The sequence below is a fragment of the Rhamphochromis sp. 'chilingali' genome (genome assembly GCF_963969265.1).
Source record: "Rhamphochromis sp. 'chilingali' genome assembly, chromosome: 3".
NCBI classification, from domain to species: Eukaryota; Metazoa; Chordata; class Actinopteri; order Cichliformes; family Cichlidae; genus Rhamphochromis; species Rhamphochromis sp. 'chilingali'.
The window spans coordinates 3,037,512-3,054,630 of NC_137931.1; the positions used below are offsets into that span (position 1 = coordinate 3,037,512).

Below are 17,119 nucleotides of genomic sequence, written 5' to 3' on the forward strand. Positions count from 1 at the left end.
TCTTTTTGTTCACTTTTTTTCACTTGATAAAATTTTATCAAGTGAACTGTTTGCTTACTGTCCTGATAGAGGATAGCCAAGAGTGAAAAAACTGAACTCTTTTGCAGTGTGTTTGGGGACACACAACTAAAAGGAAGTTTGTTGTGTGGAGCCAGTTGAGGTGGTTCAGGCATCTGACGAGGATGCCTCTTGGGCGCCTCCTGGGTGAGGTGTTCCAGGCATGTCCCAGGGAAGACTCAGGACACGCCTGAGAGATTGTATCGCTCGGTTAGCCTGGGAACTCCTTGGTGTTCCCCTGGATAAGCTGGAGGAGGTGGCCAGGGAGAGGGAGGTCTGGGCTTCTCTGCTTAGGCTGCTACCCTGCAACCCAGCCCCAGATAAGCAGAAGGAGATTGATGGATGGGTTTGTTGTGTGTTTATTTAGTTGAGGTTCTTCAGTTTTCAAGGATTACCTGGTCCTGGAGAAATCGGGAACAAAGGCGACTAAGGTGACTTTGAATGTGGGATTGTTGTTCAATTCAATTCAATTTTATTTATATAGCGCCAAATCACAACAAAAGTCACCTCAAGGCGCTTCATAGATACAGAGAAAAACCCAACAATCATATGACCCCCTATGAGCAAGCACTTTGGCGACAGTGGGAAGGAAAAACTCCCTTTTAACAGGAAGAAACCTCCGGCAGAACCAGGCTCAGGGAGGGGCGGGGCCATCTGCTGCGACCGGTTGGGGTGAGAGAAGGAAGACAGGATAAAGACATGCTGTGGAAGAGAGACAGAGGTTAATAACAGAGAGAGGTCTGTTAATACATAGTGAGTGAGAAAGGTGACTGGAAAGGAAAAACTCAATGCATCATGGGAATCCCCGGCAGTCCACACCTATTGCAGCATAACTAAGGGAGGATTCAGGGTCACCTGGTCCAGCCCTAACTATATGCTTTAGCAAAAAGGAAAGTTTTAAGCCTAATCTTGAAAGTAGAGATGGTGTCTGTCTCCCGAATCCAAACTGGAAGCTGGTTCCACAGAAGAGGGGCCTGAAAACTGAAGGCTCTCCCTCCCATTCTACTTTTAAATACTCTAGGAACAACAAGTAGGCCTGCAGAGCGAGAGCGAAGTGCTCTAATAGGGTGATATGGTACTACAAGGTCATTAAGATCAGATGGGGCCTGATTATTTAAGACCTTGTATGTGAGGAGCAGGATTTTGAATTCACTTCTGGATTTAACAGGAAGCCAAAACAGGAGAAATCTGCTCTCTCTTTCTAGTCCCTGTCAGGACTCTTGCTGCAGCATTTTGGATCAGCTGAAGGCTTTTCAGCGAGTGTTTTGGACATCCTGATAATAATGAATTACAGTCGTCCAGCCTGGAAGTAATAAATGCATGAACTAGTTTTTCAGCGTCACTCTGAGACAGGATATTTCTAACTTTAGAGATGTTGCACAAATGGAAGAACGCAGTCTTACATGTTTGTTTAATATGTGCATTGAAGGACATGTCCTGGTCAAAAATGACTCCAAGGTTCCTCACAGCGTTACTGGAGGCCAAGGTAATGCCATCCAGAGTAAGAATCTGGTTAGATACCATATTTCTAAGCTTTTCAGGGCCGAGTACAATAACCTCAGTTTGATCTGAATTAAGAAGCAGAAAGTTAGCGGCCATCCAGGTCTTTATGTCTTTAAGACATTCCTGCAGTTTAACTCATTGGTGTGTGTTATCTGGCTTCATGGACAGATAGAGCTGGGTGTCATCTGCATAGCAGTGTAAATGTATGCTATGTCTTCTAATGATGCTGCCTAAGGGAAGCATGTATAGTGTAAACAGAATTGGTCCTAGCACTGAACCCTGTGGAACTCCATAATTAACCTCAGTCTGTGAAGAGGACTCTCCATTTACATGCACAAACTGGAGTCTATTAGATAGATATGATACAAACCACTTGTTGGTGAGTATTTTAGAAATTGCTAATCTACTGACATTTTTCCCAGACAACCAACTCTGGAGTTTACAGAGGATGGTCTGAACAACAGAAAATAAACACAGTGAGCTGCAAAATGTTGCTGCCAGAGAAGAACAGCCAGACTGCTTTGAGCTGAAATGAAGGCAGCAGTAATTCAAATAACCACTTGTTACAACCAAGGTATGCAGAAAAGCATCTCTGGATGTGGAGAAAATCACAACTAATGGGTGGGCTGCAGCAGAAGACCACACTGGGTTCCACTCCTGTTAGCTAAAAACATGAGTTACACAGGCTCCCCAAAACTGGAGTATGTCTGGTCTGATAAGTCTAGATTTAGTTTCAAACCTTCAAATAGTAGGTTGGTGTAAACAACATTAAAGCTTGGGTCCATTCAAGCTGCTGGGGATGGATAATGGTGCTTGGTACCTTTGCACTTCTGAGCTCTTAGCTCCAACTGAACATCCTTTAAACACCACGACTTACCTGAGAAATATTGTCCATTCTTTATGACCACAGTGCACCCATCTCCTGATCACTGCTTCCATCAGTCAACTCAAACTGCTTTCTTCAACATAATGACTTCACTTCAAAGCCAAGAAAACATCTTTGGGATGCGGTGGAACAGGAAATTCACATCATGGACGTGCAGCAGACAAACCGTAAGATGCTGGACCAGAATCTCTGACGATTTTTTCCAGCACCTTGTTCAATCTGTGCCACGAATAACTGAGGATGTTCTGAAGACACGAAAGGGGTCCAACCCAGTACTTGCAAGGTGTACTTAATAAAGCATAGAAATCTCTGCCTTTCATGAAACTTTTGGTTTATTATGATGTTTAAATGCAAACTTAAACATAAATTGTATCAAAGCTCTTGGTAATAAAAAGACTAAATGACTGCTCTTTTACAATATCAGTTTACATGATAGTAAATAAATGAAAACGGATACAGACGCACATATAAGTGAGTTTGTTTGAATTTGTATTCATAACACTGTTTTTGATGAATTTCTTTCAACCATCTATTTTTGTCACATCTGTTTTTACTATTTGTTCATCTAATTTCACAGATGAGATAGAGGGATACTTGTTAAGCAAACATTTGATGGCAAATGGCTCTTAAATGTGAATATTTTGCTCTTTTTCTGTCCTACCTTATGGCAAACTGTATAAGCTTTGGGTTGAAGCATTGGTGGACTTTCTAAAAGACATTTGAGGATGTTTCTTGTTGCTAAAGCTATAGTGACTGGGCATATCTGAACATTAAGAGTTAAGGCGCCAAAAATGAACTTTTGTCTGTGAAGACTAAAGTTTTTATTTAAGACAAAAAAATAAATAAATGAATGAGAGGTAAAACTTGAGGGGGTAGGGACAAATAAGTAAATACTTCTGCCTACTCCTTTTCAAACAAATAATGGAATGATATTTTGTAATGATTGTGAAGGCACATGTTTGAAATGTTTGAAATAAAAATGAACTTTAGTCTGTGAAGATCAAACTTATGCCAATTTGTGATCCTCTTTTTCTGAGTGACTGCACTATCACTGCAGTAACTGCCAAGTAATTCATGTATGAAAGAATAAATCAATAAGACGCTGCTGAGCATTTGTCTTTCAAAACCACATCTTTTTATTTCATGCACAGCTGAGAACATAAACCACAACAGCACCTCAGAGTAACTTTACAGGTTTGACAGCACCAGTACAGAAGGCAGTTTTAATTTGCTGAACAGCAGAAAAAGAAAATAACCAAACTGAAAAAAAAGAAAGCATTTAAGATCAAGCTGTCACCACTTCACACTCAGTTACGGGCTTTTCTTCTTCCTTTTCGGAATCAGAGGAGGAAGAAGAGGAGGAGGAAGAGGAGGAGGAGGAGGAGGAAGAAGAAGAGGAGGAGGAGGAAGAAGAGGAGGAGGAGGAATCCTTCTTAGTTTTGGACTTCTTGGACTTTTTAGATTTCTTCTTTTTAGCAGAGCTGCTGACTGCAGCCTCTTCCCTGCTACTAGCATTTGAGTCAGCCTGGATGGGGGGTTCCTCCTCCACTTCAGGAGCTTCTGGGGGGGCTGATTGATTAGAGGGAGCGCTTTCTTGTTTTGCAACTACTTCTTGTTTTATTATTTCACCCTGTTCCGGAACGTCATCTTCTTTAGTTTGTTGCCCTGTAAACAAAAAGACATATTTTAGAGGTTACAAATATGCCTTTAGTCTGTTAGTTCCTGTTACCTGTTTATGAGTTTGCTGAGAATCAAAAATATTTGGTTTAATGGTGATTGATTAGCTTTTGAAAATAATTATTCATTGGATTAAGATGTAGAGTTAAAATATGGTGTTATTGCAATGGTCTAGTGCATTTTAGTGATGCGGCTAGCTTTAAAGAGGTAGTTTAGAAATGTTGGGAAATGTGCTTATTTTCTTCCTTGCTGATGCCTAATGCTAGTTAGTGTTGGCACCAAAAGTATCAGTGGGTGACACTATGGAAGCTTTTTTATGCTACTAAAAAAGAAAAAAGGTGAAGACTTTTGGTTAATATCTCCAAAGTTTTAATTAATGACTCAGTGATTTCAAGTTCAGTATTTTGAAATTTTGACCATTCAAATTTTCAGATTAGGAGTCTCAATTTTTTTAAAATAAATAACTCAAAATTTCAAATTTCAACTTTACTCAAACTTTGAGTTATGCATCCCAAAACTTTGACTAAACTTGAAATTTTAAATTAGGTATGTTGAAATTTCAAGTAAATAACTAAAATTTCAAATTTTCAGGTACAAAATCAATTCAACTCAGAATTTTGGTTAATATCTCAAAAAATCTGACTTAATATTCACATTTTGAAATTTTGATGACTCAAAATTTCAAGTTAGCTATCTCAACATTTTTGACATAATGCCTCAAAATTTGAAGTTATGTATCTTGAAATTTCAATTTAATAACTTGAAATTTTGAATTGGCCAACTGAACATTAATCCAAATTTTGTGGAGGACTTTTTTATAGTAGCAGAAATCAGCTTCCATAGTACACAGCTATTTGTACACACACACACACACACACATATATACACACACACATATATGTATATATATATGTATGTATATGTATGAATGTATCTAAGTAGGTGATTCATTATTTTCTTTTTGCTAAGCTAAGTTAAGCTAACTGTCTGCTAGTTATACTTAAGGGACTAAAGTAAGACTTGTAACTACCTTCTCATCTAATTCTTGGCAAGAAAGTCAGTAAGCATACTTCCCAAAACTGTTAACTCAGCATTTAGATTTTTATTTTTGATTTACTATTTTTCTGTAATTTCCTATTTTTGTTCACATTTACAGTCCTAAAGGGAAGACAAGGGTCAGATTCTGGTATCTTTACTTTGTTTCCTGTTGGAGTGGAGTCATACCAAACTGAACGCATCATAGGCAGTAACTGACCCAAGTCTTGTTTAGCGATATGAATCTTGCTGATCAGGTCTCGGCACGTGGATGCGTGACAGACACGTTCATTGTGATTTAGCTTTTTTTTTTCTTGGCAGATCCCAAACTTACCTTGCGGTATTGCATCCGTTAAAGCAAACTCTGCGCTGTCAGGGAAGAAAAGCATAAAGAGCTAACACACCAAGTGGGAAATAAGCACACAGTGCCAACATTCACATGGTGTTTTCCCTTAATGTTGAACCGTAAAACTACATTAGGTAAAGATTTGCAGGCTAAAAAAAGCCCTTACCAGGAAATTACAGACATTAAAACACAACGTGGTTTCACCTTAAAGCAACAATACAGGAAATATAAAGAGAATAGTGCCTCTGTTTTCATTCTGAACTACTTATTTTATAGCTATTTTGTTACCAACTGCCCTCGCCAGAAATGCTTTTAACAAATAATCAAATTTATTAAAGATTTATTTTCATTTTCTATAACTAACTGAATTAAATTAAACAAATGACAGCAGATCTAAAGATCTGGTTTCATATAAGATGTCAGTCCTTTGGGTAAAAGTGCTGTGTTTTACTTATTATGTATGGAGGTAAAGCACCACATGACTAAACAGACACTCTGTTCTGCCAGCTGGCAAACCTGTTTTATACCCGCAACAGGTTTAAAAGTAAACAGGATGCACCTGCCATCATCCTTACTTTTCAACATCATCAAATAAGCGAGAAAGAAGTTCTTGGTACTGTTCGAGTTCCTTCTCCAGCTTCAGCTTGACAGACAGCAGGTTTTTGTTGGCGTCTAGCTGCAGCTCCACCTGTTCCCTCACGTCTCCGAGGTCCTGCTCCAGCCCATGAATGATCTTGTTGGATGGCTCCAGGCGATGACCATACTCCATTTTGATGTTTCTCAGGGTTTGCTCCACAGTGCGCAGCTACCAATGAAAAACAAACCTTAAGAATACTCGATATTGATATTTTGTTCATGTTTTCTGTTTCTGTGTCAACCAAAGACAAACGTCAATCTTGTCCTGATATTGAGATTGTGTTGCATGATTTTGTAATGTACTGCATTTGAACAGTCTTGCATTCACTCTTGTGCGCTTACCTTGTTGTTCTTGGTCTGAATCTGAATTTCCAAAGTTTGCTTCTGTTTCTGGAGATCTTTGAGCTCATTCTTTCCAGACTCCAAGGCCTCAGTATTCTGGGCCTCTTCCACCTTGATGGTTTCAAACTGGGGGAGAAATAATATGATGAAAACAGTGAGATAAACTGAGACAAGGAAGCACATCATTCCCAGCTTTAATCTTCCATACCTTGTCTTTGTACCATTCATCTGCCTCCTTCAGGTTCTTCTCAGCCACTTTCTCATAATGTCTGCGGACATTCTGGACAACGTCACTCAGGTTGTTGTCCTGGGACTTAATCTCCACTGTCACATCTGAGTCCTTGATCTTCTCAAGCAGAGAATCAACCTCCTGCAAGACAAACACAAGTTACAAGTTTCACACAATACAGCACTGAGCGTGTGACTTTTAACATGCTGGTTTTCCTCCTTACTTTCTTGTGTTCCCTCTTGAGACGCTCAAGCTCATCATTAACCATTTTGATCTCTTCCCTCGTCTGGTCGCAGCTCAGTTTGGTATCATCTTTGGCCCTCTTCAGATCCTCCAGGTCCTTTTCTAATTCTTTGCATGCCTTATTCTCATCATCCAGCCTGCATCAACAGAAGGAGCCTGGCTTCAAACTTCACAAACGCTACAAATGCTATGTTGCTGTTACAAATTTGTCGTTTATTTTCTGAGCCCTTGCCTGGACGGCATTCACACTCACTTGTTCTTGAAGTCTTCATTTGCCAGTCTGCTGTTATCAATCTGCAGCAGCAGCTTTGCATTGTCATCTGTGATGTCTTTGATCTGATCAAATAAGGATATGCATTAATAGTTAGAATTTAAGATTACATTAAAGAAAGTATAGTCATAAATTTATTTGCATGTTAATTCCAAGAATGAAAGAAATCTGACCCACCTCCCTTTTGAGGTTATCCAGGGGTTTCAGGATTCCATCCCAATCACGCCCCTCGGGTACTTTCCTCTTGGCCAGGATGTCGTCGATCTCTTTCTGCAGATCGTTGTTCTCCTCCTGAAGCTGCTTCACTCTGTTCAGGTAGCCGGACAGCCGATTGTTCAGGGTCCGCAGTGTCTCCTTGTCGCCACCGGGAGCGACGAGAGTTTCCGGGGCGCTCGGAGCCTGGGAGGCTACGGGCTTGGCAGCAGCTTTATGGATGGGAGCCGAATCTTTTTCTGTCTGGTTGCCCAGCACTTTGCGCAGCCCATCCAGGGTCGACACGGACGCCTTGGCACCCCTTCCCCCGGCTCCACCAAACATGCTGGCAGCGCTGTTTGAAGGCATGATGATCGTTGCTGGATGAAAGAGTGAGAGAGAGCAGACACTGACACCGAGCGTCTAAGGCGCCTGATGGAGGATGCAGGTAGTTCTTATACTTGTTTTTTCGCACGAATCCGCCCCCCAGAGACGCCATTGGCCCCGGTGCTCCTGGACAGACTGGTTTAGAGTCGAAATTCAAGTATTTCACGTTGACCTTTCCATTTAATATCGCACTTGTCCTCTCGTGATTGGACGCACGCAGAGTTTGGGGCAGGTGAGGGGTTGTACCTGTCCACCTATAAAGAAGGTGATCTGCAGGGCTGCAGGCGCCTTCTCCCCTCACCTGTTCAGCCACACTCCAGCTCTTCGCTTCAAGCTTCAGTATGTCCAAACCAAGAGACTACAGCAGCCAGTCCTACTCCCCCAGCAGCAAGAAGCCGCTCAGAAGCGTCCCGACCGACAGAGTCGATTCATCGGGAAAATCCAAGGAGAAGAACGAATTGGTTGGACTCAATGACAAGTTCGTCGCGCTCATTGAAAAGGTTTATTATTATTATTATTATTATTATTATTATTATTATTATTATTATTATTATTATTATTATTATTATTATTGTTGTTGTTATTGTTGTTATTGTTATTGTTATTGGGTTGTTGTTTTTGTCTTTCTTGTTGTTCTTATTTGTCATAGTGCAACCTTTTGGTTTATAATGACATGCCAAAAAATGCTTAACTGGGTAACAACAACAGTTGAATAATAAGTAAATAAATCCAAATCTGATGAATAAGCAGAGACAGAATAAATAAATTACGCGCACACACAAAAACATCCTGTTTATTTGTCCTTCCGTCTCCGTCTTCGAGGATTATGTTTTTTGTTATATTTAAATGTTACAAGTCTGCGTCTGCGCGCTTTGTTTTTTACATTTTAATTATCATTAATTTTTGGATTTTTCACTTATAATTATTTTTCTTTTTAAGTGCTTTTACTGCGATTTGAAAAAGTGCAAATGGCCCATGAATAGTGTTTCCTGTCGGCTCAAACCAATTATGTTACCGGAGGCCACAAAAAACAAGTCTATCTGCAGTTCATTTTCTTCATATGCACATAATCAGAGATAGGCCTGCACGTAGGATGCCACCTTGTGGAAAAATGAGTCAACGTCTAAGGTCAGCAGTGAGTCGCCATTATCACGTGCAGTATGGAGATTAAGGATTCCACAGAGACACATTGTTGTGATGCATTCCTACCCATGTTGTCTGTCTGTGTCTTGTAGGTGAAAAACCTGGAGAATGAGAAGAGAAGACTTGAGACAAAGCTGAAGATCCTCAGGGAGCAGGAGGACTACAACGGGAAGGTTGAGTATCTTGTGAAGCAGCTGGAGAACGAGCTGGAGCAGCAGATTGAAAGCTTGAAATCCGACCAGAACAAACTGCAGCCTGAGCTGCAGGAGATCCAGGACGAGGTGGACAATACCAAGGAAAGGTCAGCAAATCACAGGGCGGCTGATTTTACTGAACATGTTGATTGTTGCAATAAAACTTGTAACTTCATCAGTTTTTCACCTTTTTATTTGGAATTGGTTTCAGGTATGAAGACCAGTTGCGCCAGAGAGGTGACCTTGAGAACGACTTTATTGTGTCTAAAAAGGTACTGTGAGCTTTAAAGTTTTATTCATCACTGTGTCGTCACTGGAGGCACATGTATGTATATTTAATGTGTGTGTTACAGGAAGTAGACGAAGGCCACTTGGAGGCAGTAGCTCTGGCTGTGGATCTTGAGGACCTGATGAGAACAATGGCCTTCCTCAGGCTCGCATTTGATGAGGTAATGAAAGTGATGAAAATCCAGTTGGTGAATTAACAGTATTGGTAATTACAAATGACAGGTGGTCTAATAAATTTGGTGTGTGGGTCTTTTTCTTTGTCTCCACAATAACTCACTGTCTCCATGTCTGCCCCTGCAGGAGATCAAGGAGCTGGAGTCACGCATCCAGAACAAAACAGTGGTCCTACAGGACAACACCAGACGTTCTCTGGACATGGACCAGTTCATCAAGGCCGTTGAGAATCAATATGCTACCATGGCTACCCGCACCAGGGAAGAGGCTGAGCAGTGGAACCAGAGAAAAGTATTTTTCTATGATTGCTTATATGACATTCAGTCTTACCGCAGATGTTTTGAGTATTTGACCTCCCTGTTCCCACTTTAGATGGAATCTCTGGTCCAAACTGTAGGAGAGCGCGAGCAAGAAGTGCGTGACATAAAGAGGGAGATTTCAGACTTGCTGCGTCTCATCCAGAGGCTTACAGCAGACCTGGAGAGTCTCAGAAGGAAGGTTGGTTCCCCTTAGATACATTATTTGGACAGTATTTAGTCAGCACGCATGTTGTCCATCTATTCACTGCTGATGTTATCTTATCTCTGTTTTCCCATCAGGAAGAGGCCCTCATGAATGACCTCGATGATGCTAGAAAAGAGGGTGAGGAAAATCTCAACAAGGCCCGGGAAAATATCGCTCTGCTGGAAGATTGTTTGAAGCGGGCCAGGCAGGACTTGGCTTCACTGATCCGTGATCACCAAGAGCTGCTGAACATCAAGCTGGCCATGGACATCGAGATCAACACCTACCGCAAGCTGCTGGAGGGCGAGGAGCAGAGGTATGTAAGCAGAGGGAGCATCGAAAAACCAAAGAGAAAAAATAATAATAAAATACCGTATTATCTAAATGTAGTGCTTGTACTAATATCTGTGTCTGCTCTATCTCCAGAATGAGCTACCTAACGCGCCAATCAGGTGAGAACCTTTGTTGTCTACTGACACATAAGTGTATACATTTTTATTCTTTATTTTACTAATTCTGTACAAATTTCCCTTTAATAAAATCAAAAATCTATATCTTCTAAAGACAGTGGTTCCCAATAGTTGTGGCTCAGGATCCCTTATCGTGTTCTTTACTCAGGAATAGTTGAGTGAAAATATGAGTGATGATTTTATTCGTCCTTTTTTTTTAGTGTGAATATTGTTGGTGCTAAAATTGCAAAAACGGAGTTCTGACACTTGCAGAATATTGTCCTCCAAGCCCCAGTGTGGGATCTGAGCTCTAGCTTCAAAACCACTGAATATAAAGTGATTCATTTCTTTCTAATAAACCACTAACAAAGCTTTGTCATCCAATAATGCATTACTGCTGATCAATGTGACTATTTCACGTGTCCAAAAAGGCCTCAATTTTGGTCATCCAGTAAACCAGTGATGTCAGTAGAAACCAACAGAGAGAGTTAAATAAAGCAAAACGTTAACACATAAAAAAAGATCAATCTAAATTGAAAAATCAATCAAAAGCGAGCCAAACCAGTAACATCCATTTCACACATATCAGCATTCTCATGCTTGATTAATTTTTTTCATCCTACTAAAATCAAACCTCTTTTTTGCTCAGATTTCTAAAAACAAACCAACCAATCCAAGTCCTTACTTGCACGCAGACGTTCACCTGCCGCCGACGCGATACGTGCCAGCCAAACCGAAAGCCACCGAACCCACCCCTGTCCGGGATATCGCCGTCACCACGCCCACCATTGCCCCGGACACCACTATTGTCCCACCAGTGTCCCCTGCCACCAAGAAGCGCCTGTTGATCCGGTTGGAAGTGGAAGAAGGCAAACTTGTGTCTGAAAGTTACCAGTACACTGACTGATTGACTGGGACTGTCTGTCATGCCTCTGTCTGCAGCGTTAGAGTATGTCAGCTCAATCAGTCAGAGTCACCGATGGGGCTTTAAGCCTGTCCCAGCTGACATGGTGCCAGAAGAAGTGTGCCTGAGCTGGTCCAATCCATCACAGGCCGATATCAATGTGAATGAAAATGTGAAACTAATTCAAACGAAGTTAAATTTATTTAAATTAAATATCCAGATTTTTTTAAATTTGTTTTTTATATATAATAATCTTTTTTAGTTTGTGTGCTTTCTGGAAGAGTGAGCAGTAACAGCAGCTTCCCGGCAGGTTGAACGTTTGCCTAAAAATTGTGCGTGAATGTGTTCGTGTCAAGCAGTGTTTCTGGAAATGTTTTCTTTTCTTTGTTCGCATTCGTAAAGGCTTGTGGTGCTCCATTGTAGTTTTTGTTTTTTCTATTTCTCTTAAACATTTGTGAGCGAAATAGGAATCGGGCAGCTCTCTGTAAAAACACTGCAAAGGTTTCTCAGCGACATCAGCAGCAAAATAAGGAACTTGGAGGTTTAAAGGTGCAATTAAAGGAGTGGAGAGGACATATATGCATACGTTTCTTCATAAAGTGACAACAGGGCTTGGAATGGCTTTTCATGCAAAAACAAATCAGAATATTTCAGTGGTGCTGTAAGCTGTGCATCTTTACACAGTGCTGCAAAGGGATGTTTTTTCTTATGTGTGTGGGACTTCTTACCTCAGCTTATGCCAAAGTGACATCTATCATTTGGGTGAATGTGTGCAGCGCAATAGCAATAAAATAATTCATGAAGCAAAAATGATTAATGTGTCTGCTGTCTTAATTTCATACTTACTAAGGCACAAAATTATATAAACATATATCCAACCCAAATTCTGGAATTAACCAAGGAATGATCTATTATCAGTGCAGTGATTCATATGTTTCAGCTGACAACAGGTGGTTTACTAGCTAGGCCCACGTCCTCATTTTAGGTTTGACAGCGTTTTGTAGTAGATAAAGGCGAGTGGCTTAAACATGAATTGATCTGCGGTTTGGCCTAACAGCTATTCAACACAGTAATAAAACCTGGAAGGATAATGGTGAAGAATCATCTGTGAGACAGAGATTTGATTAAATCAAATTGTAAGAAATCAACAGTAGAATTCAAAGTTTGGTTTAATAGTGAATGTAAGAACATTTTCATGCAATGTACGGCCTTAAGAAAACACTTATCAGTGAAGCCAATGAGAAGGTTTCAGTTTAGGGAACATAAATATTGGCGTTGGGAGCAGTGGAAAAAAGTTGTTGCCTGATGAGAAGAAAAGTGACCAGTAACGCCTACCAGGCAATCCTGTAGGGGCACTGGGGCAACTACCTTTTTTGGGGGGCACCTTGCCCTCTGACTCCTGTGGATATTCATCAGCCTGAGCTATTTAAAATGAATCATGTCCAACTTATGAACAAACATCTTTTGAAAGCTGCGACAGGGTCTCTACATTCACGTTGGAGCATTAGCAGACCCACAGAGCCACATTAATGAGACATAATGTCACATCCCTGGCATTGTGTTGTCTTTGTTCTGCTACTCCAGGTTTCTAGTTTCCTTATTTCGTGATTTCGTGTCTCTTCTCTGTTCTGCGTTTCTGTCCTTGTTATAGTTTCTGCATCAGAGTGCCTTCAGTCCTCACTTTTCAATTATCTTTTCATTTCTTCCTGTTTCACACTGCGGGTTTGTCGTCTCGTGTTTCGGTTTTGCTTCCTGGTTTTTGTTTCCCTGCTGTGGGATCATCTGCTCTGCCGTCAAGTACATTTTACCTTTACTCGTGTTACCTTCGTCTAATATGTAAGTTTGTCTGATCATGTGAAACATTTAGGTTTAACAAATATACAAAAATAGGAGATCAGAAAAGCAGCAAACACTTTTTCACACCACTGCATATCGCTGGGCTCAGTCTGCACCTGGGTCCTCTCATTCTTCAATGACAGAAAATTTATAAGGGTCTCAGCAAATGTGTTGTTTACTATAATATCAAACTACTTATTAATAGTTTGACATTATATTTATAAAATCTCCAGACCAGAGATGTCAAACTCATCTTACATCATACACAGCCTACTTTCCACTTTAGTGGGCCAGACCAGCAAAACTCCCTTTCCCGCAGTGTAAAGATGTTTAACTACACATTTAATCTAATTTAATATCAGAAAAAGAATTGCAATTTTAACAGGAGGTCTTGGTTTTTCTACATGATAAAGAAATGCTGCTGTAGTTAATGAAAACAATCTATCAGTACACATAAATAGATGTGTAAACTTACAGAAAAGGTTCTGGTAGCGTACTAACCAGGCGCTCCTGCAATTACAATTACAGAAGAGTAATTCATGTTTAATAAATCAGAATAAAAAATATTACTATTATAGAAACCTCGGTTTTATTGTTTATCTGTAACGTTGGTATAGTATGAATGGTTATGGAGGAGATCTTTATCAGCAGGAGAAGCTGTAAAAACACTGAACATACAGGTAAAAGTCCAAAATGTGTGCCCTTGTTTACATTTTCCAAAGATGACCAGTGGGCTGGATTTAAGTCTTTGCCAGGATAATTCTGATTCTGGCCCTCGGGCCTTATGTTTGACACCCTTGATTTAGACACATTTAAAGCCCGGTGCATATGTTAGACGAATATATCAGCAGGTCTCCAGCTGATTAAGATAAAAGTGAGTCTTTAGCAGATTAGCTGGAGCCCAGCAGTCCCTGTTCCCTCCTTCCCCTCCCGGTTCTCCTCTGTCTTTCTGATTCATATGTACATGATATTCCAGTCTACATAACCACTGGAATATCCATTGGAACATGGCTTAGCAAGGCACCTTCCCTCGACTCTGGCTTTACAAATGTCAGTTCAGTTCAACCTTCCACTTAATTTGATTTGAGTCTCTTTTCCACCCGCATACTGTTTGCAGACATTTAAAACCCCATTCTGATTGACTGGGGAATCAAGCACCGCGTGTTCTGTTTAATCAAGCCTCAAATACAAAGCTCGTTTCCCCTGGATGGATCTAGAGGCAGCAGATGTTTCTCGTGCCACCTTTTTAAAAGGATTCACTACTTGCAATGATTTGTCTCATAAAACAGAAACCAGAATGTTGTAGTTTTGTGGATTTTTATGTAATAATGATTTTTTTCTTATTATTTTCACCACGTGTCTCTCCCCTGTGTGTTTCTGTATTACGGACCCATCTCCCCTCTTGAGCTTGCATACCAGTACATAGATAAATACTGGTGAGGGAAGTAGCAAATATTACGGGGGAGGGGTGCCAGATGGAAAAAACTACAATTTGATGTCCAGAGCGAGCATTACAATGAGCTATGAAATGTACATCTGACACAAGGACATTTCAACAAACCTGCAATTAGATTGTGTTAGAGAAGATTTACACCCAGCTGTGATATTCTGCAGGCACTCACTGTTTGCAGTAATACAATTCAAATAAACAGCATACTCGATAAACATCAGTGTGTTAGTAAGCTGACATTAGCAGTTGTACCAAAGTGGTCGTGTCTAATTAGCTTTAAGGTTGCCAGCAATTTCTTGAGACCAACAAGAGATGGTGGTCTTTGACTTGCAACATGGTGATAATTCTCTATTTTAAATCCTCCTCTGAGTCATGCCAACGGGATTTAAGTTAGCCATTTATATTTTTTTCCAGGGCTAACAAATAGAGCCAATAAGGAAGAACTAATAATTGCAATGGCAAAAACCTGTCAGTCCCCATAGACTCCCATGTTAAAATTTCCAGAGCTCCAGCAGAAAAAAAATAAATAAATCAGATTTTGCAGGCATTATGGACACGTGACACTGTCAGGCCAAGTGAATATGCCTAGACACACAATCCTGACCATCTGTGTGTCTAGGGCTAGTCCTGACCATCAAGCAATCACCGGTTGCTAGGGGAGAATTTATATTTTATGGCCAGTTGACAAGTGGTGTCTGGAGGTTGTTGGCAATAAATCTGAAGACAAGTGCTAAAGCCACTATGCAAAAAATGTGTGAGATGTTGTTTGCTGTTGCTGTGTGAAATTGGCCACAAAGAAGTATACAGTACTGCACCAAAAGCCTTCTTGCAATTACTTTGGTCACTAATAGGTCGCCAGAAATTCGAATTGTCTGCAAAGCACCTGCCAGGTACTCTCCGAGCACTAGTAGTATTGCAAAAAGTAAGACAAACGGGAAATGGAGACTATTTGCATTCAAGTAAAAGTTACACCTCATGTGGGCTCCAGCACTGAGGCAGAATATTTATTTTGAAAGCAAATGATTACTGTTTCCAGTTTTCATTAAACCTTTTTGAGTTTCACTACTGTTCGGCTAGTAGTTAGTGAGGCTTTGCATACAAGTAACAAGGTTTGTGGTGCAGCACCCTAAATGGAAGAGTCGCGTCATCTCCATTCACTCCAATGGACCATTTTTTACAACAACAGTGGACCGTGGAGCCTCACAATAGTGCCAGAGGTTAGCAACATACACTGGCCGTACCATCAAAATATAGCTGCACAGAAGATTGGGATATACTTTTTAAAGGTAAGATGTTTAAAAGTAAAATTCCATGCTGTCAGTACACTCTGATAAAATTAACTTGTGCCATACAATGCATGCCTAATATATTGGTAGGTCTACCAAAACATTAGGAGATTTAGATGCTGTAAAAATCGACGACCTGTCACTTGATTTAAATTTGCTGCGAAGCACAGCTGGAACTATTTGAAGTCTCCTTGTATCACATGACAATTCTAACCATAACCTCTCTGACACAGCTTACTCAATGGCTCTACCTCTGTTACCAGTTTTACCTAGTGATTGCTAGCAATCTTGAAGAACCACTTGGCAACCAGTTAGAAAATTCTATGTTTCTGACGACTTGACAGATGATTGATCAATAAGTTCATTATGTCATGAGAGACAACTACAAGGTTGAGACAATTTTGACAAACAGCTACATGCAGCTACATGCTAGCTGTGTGCTAGGCTACAGCTAATTTGAATAACAAAACTGAACCACAATGCTGTTGGAACATTTTTAAAAGGAACTATCTGAGAAATAATTTGCTGTACTAACACCCCATCCAAGAAGTTTGTTCTTGAGTTTTGGTGAGTGAATTTGTTGCACTTATTTTAGTGAATATGTGTATCTGTGTGTTGGACCTGTAAAGTCTACGATTCACCTTACTTACCAAATTTGCTAGCCTTAGTTGATAACCTAGCAAACCACAATCTCGCTCAAAAATGTTTTCTTCTGTATGGAAAAATGTGCATCTTTTAGCGATTTTTTATTATTAATGCTGAAAGACACCAGTCGCTTAAGGTTAGGAAAATTCAGAATACTTTAAGAATATAATGGAATTGTACCAATTTAGAAAGTCCAAGCAGAACACCAAAAACTGTACGTAAAATGCACGTAAAAGGCTTTCAGAGGAAATGTTTATTCTAAAGTTCTAAGAGGTAACATAAGAGGTTCACCTATAGTTTCATTTACATAAGCAGAACATATTTGTACATGCACAAAAACTAAGATTTCTATAAAAAACACAGAGTCATTGTCTTTATATTAGTAGTGCCTTACTTCTGTGTCATTCTAAACTGCATAAAATACTAAAAAGCGGATGTATTT

The 17,119-nt window shown here is 40.2% G+C and overlaps 2 protein-coding genes across 3 annotated transcripts; one reads left to right on the forward strand and one right to left on the reverse strand.

The window, feature by feature from the left end:
- Positions 1-3,564: 3,564 nt before the first annotated feature.
- On the reverse strand, positions 3,565-7,931 carry LOC308394701 (keratin, type I cytoskeletal 18-like). The gene is made up of 8 exons (XM_080879143.1): positions 7,403-7,931; positions 7,208-7,290; positions 6,935-7,091; positions 6,691-6,852; positions 6,483-6,608; positions 6,080-6,309; positions 5,493-5,527; positions 3,565-4,111 (listed from the first exon to the last, which is right to left on the reverse strand). Exons 1-8 carry the CDS (start codon positions 7,784-7,786, stop codon positions 3,732-3,734), a joined length of 1,557 nt encoding a protein of 518 aa, XP_080735269.1. The 5' UTR covers positions 7,787-7,931; the 3' UTR covers positions 3,565-3,731.
- Positions 7,932-7,940: 9 nt separating this feature from the next.
- On the forward strand, positions 7,941-12,273 carry LOC308394702 (intermediate filament protein ON3-like). Of its 2 annotated transcripts, none has more exons than XM_080879144.1 (9): positions 7,941-8,304; positions 9,040-9,248; positions 9,353-9,413; positions 9,495-9,590; positions 9,730-9,894; positions 9,976-10,101; positions 10,203-10,423; positions 10,534-10,559; positions 11,252-12,273. In XM_080879144.1, the coding sequence occupies exons 1-9, from the start codon at positions 8,146-8,148 to the stop codon at positions 11,461-11,463; spliced, it is 1,275 nt and encodes a 424-aa protein (XP_080735270.1). In that variant the 5' UTR covers positions 7,941-8,145; the 3' UTR covers positions 11,464-12,273. The 2 variants fall into 2 exon arrangements, with proteins under 2 accessions (XP_080735270.1, XP_080735271.1); XM_080879145.1 differs by having other exon boundaries at positions 11,206-11,393.
- The last annotated feature ends 4,846 nt before the right edge of the window (positions 12,274-17,119 follow it).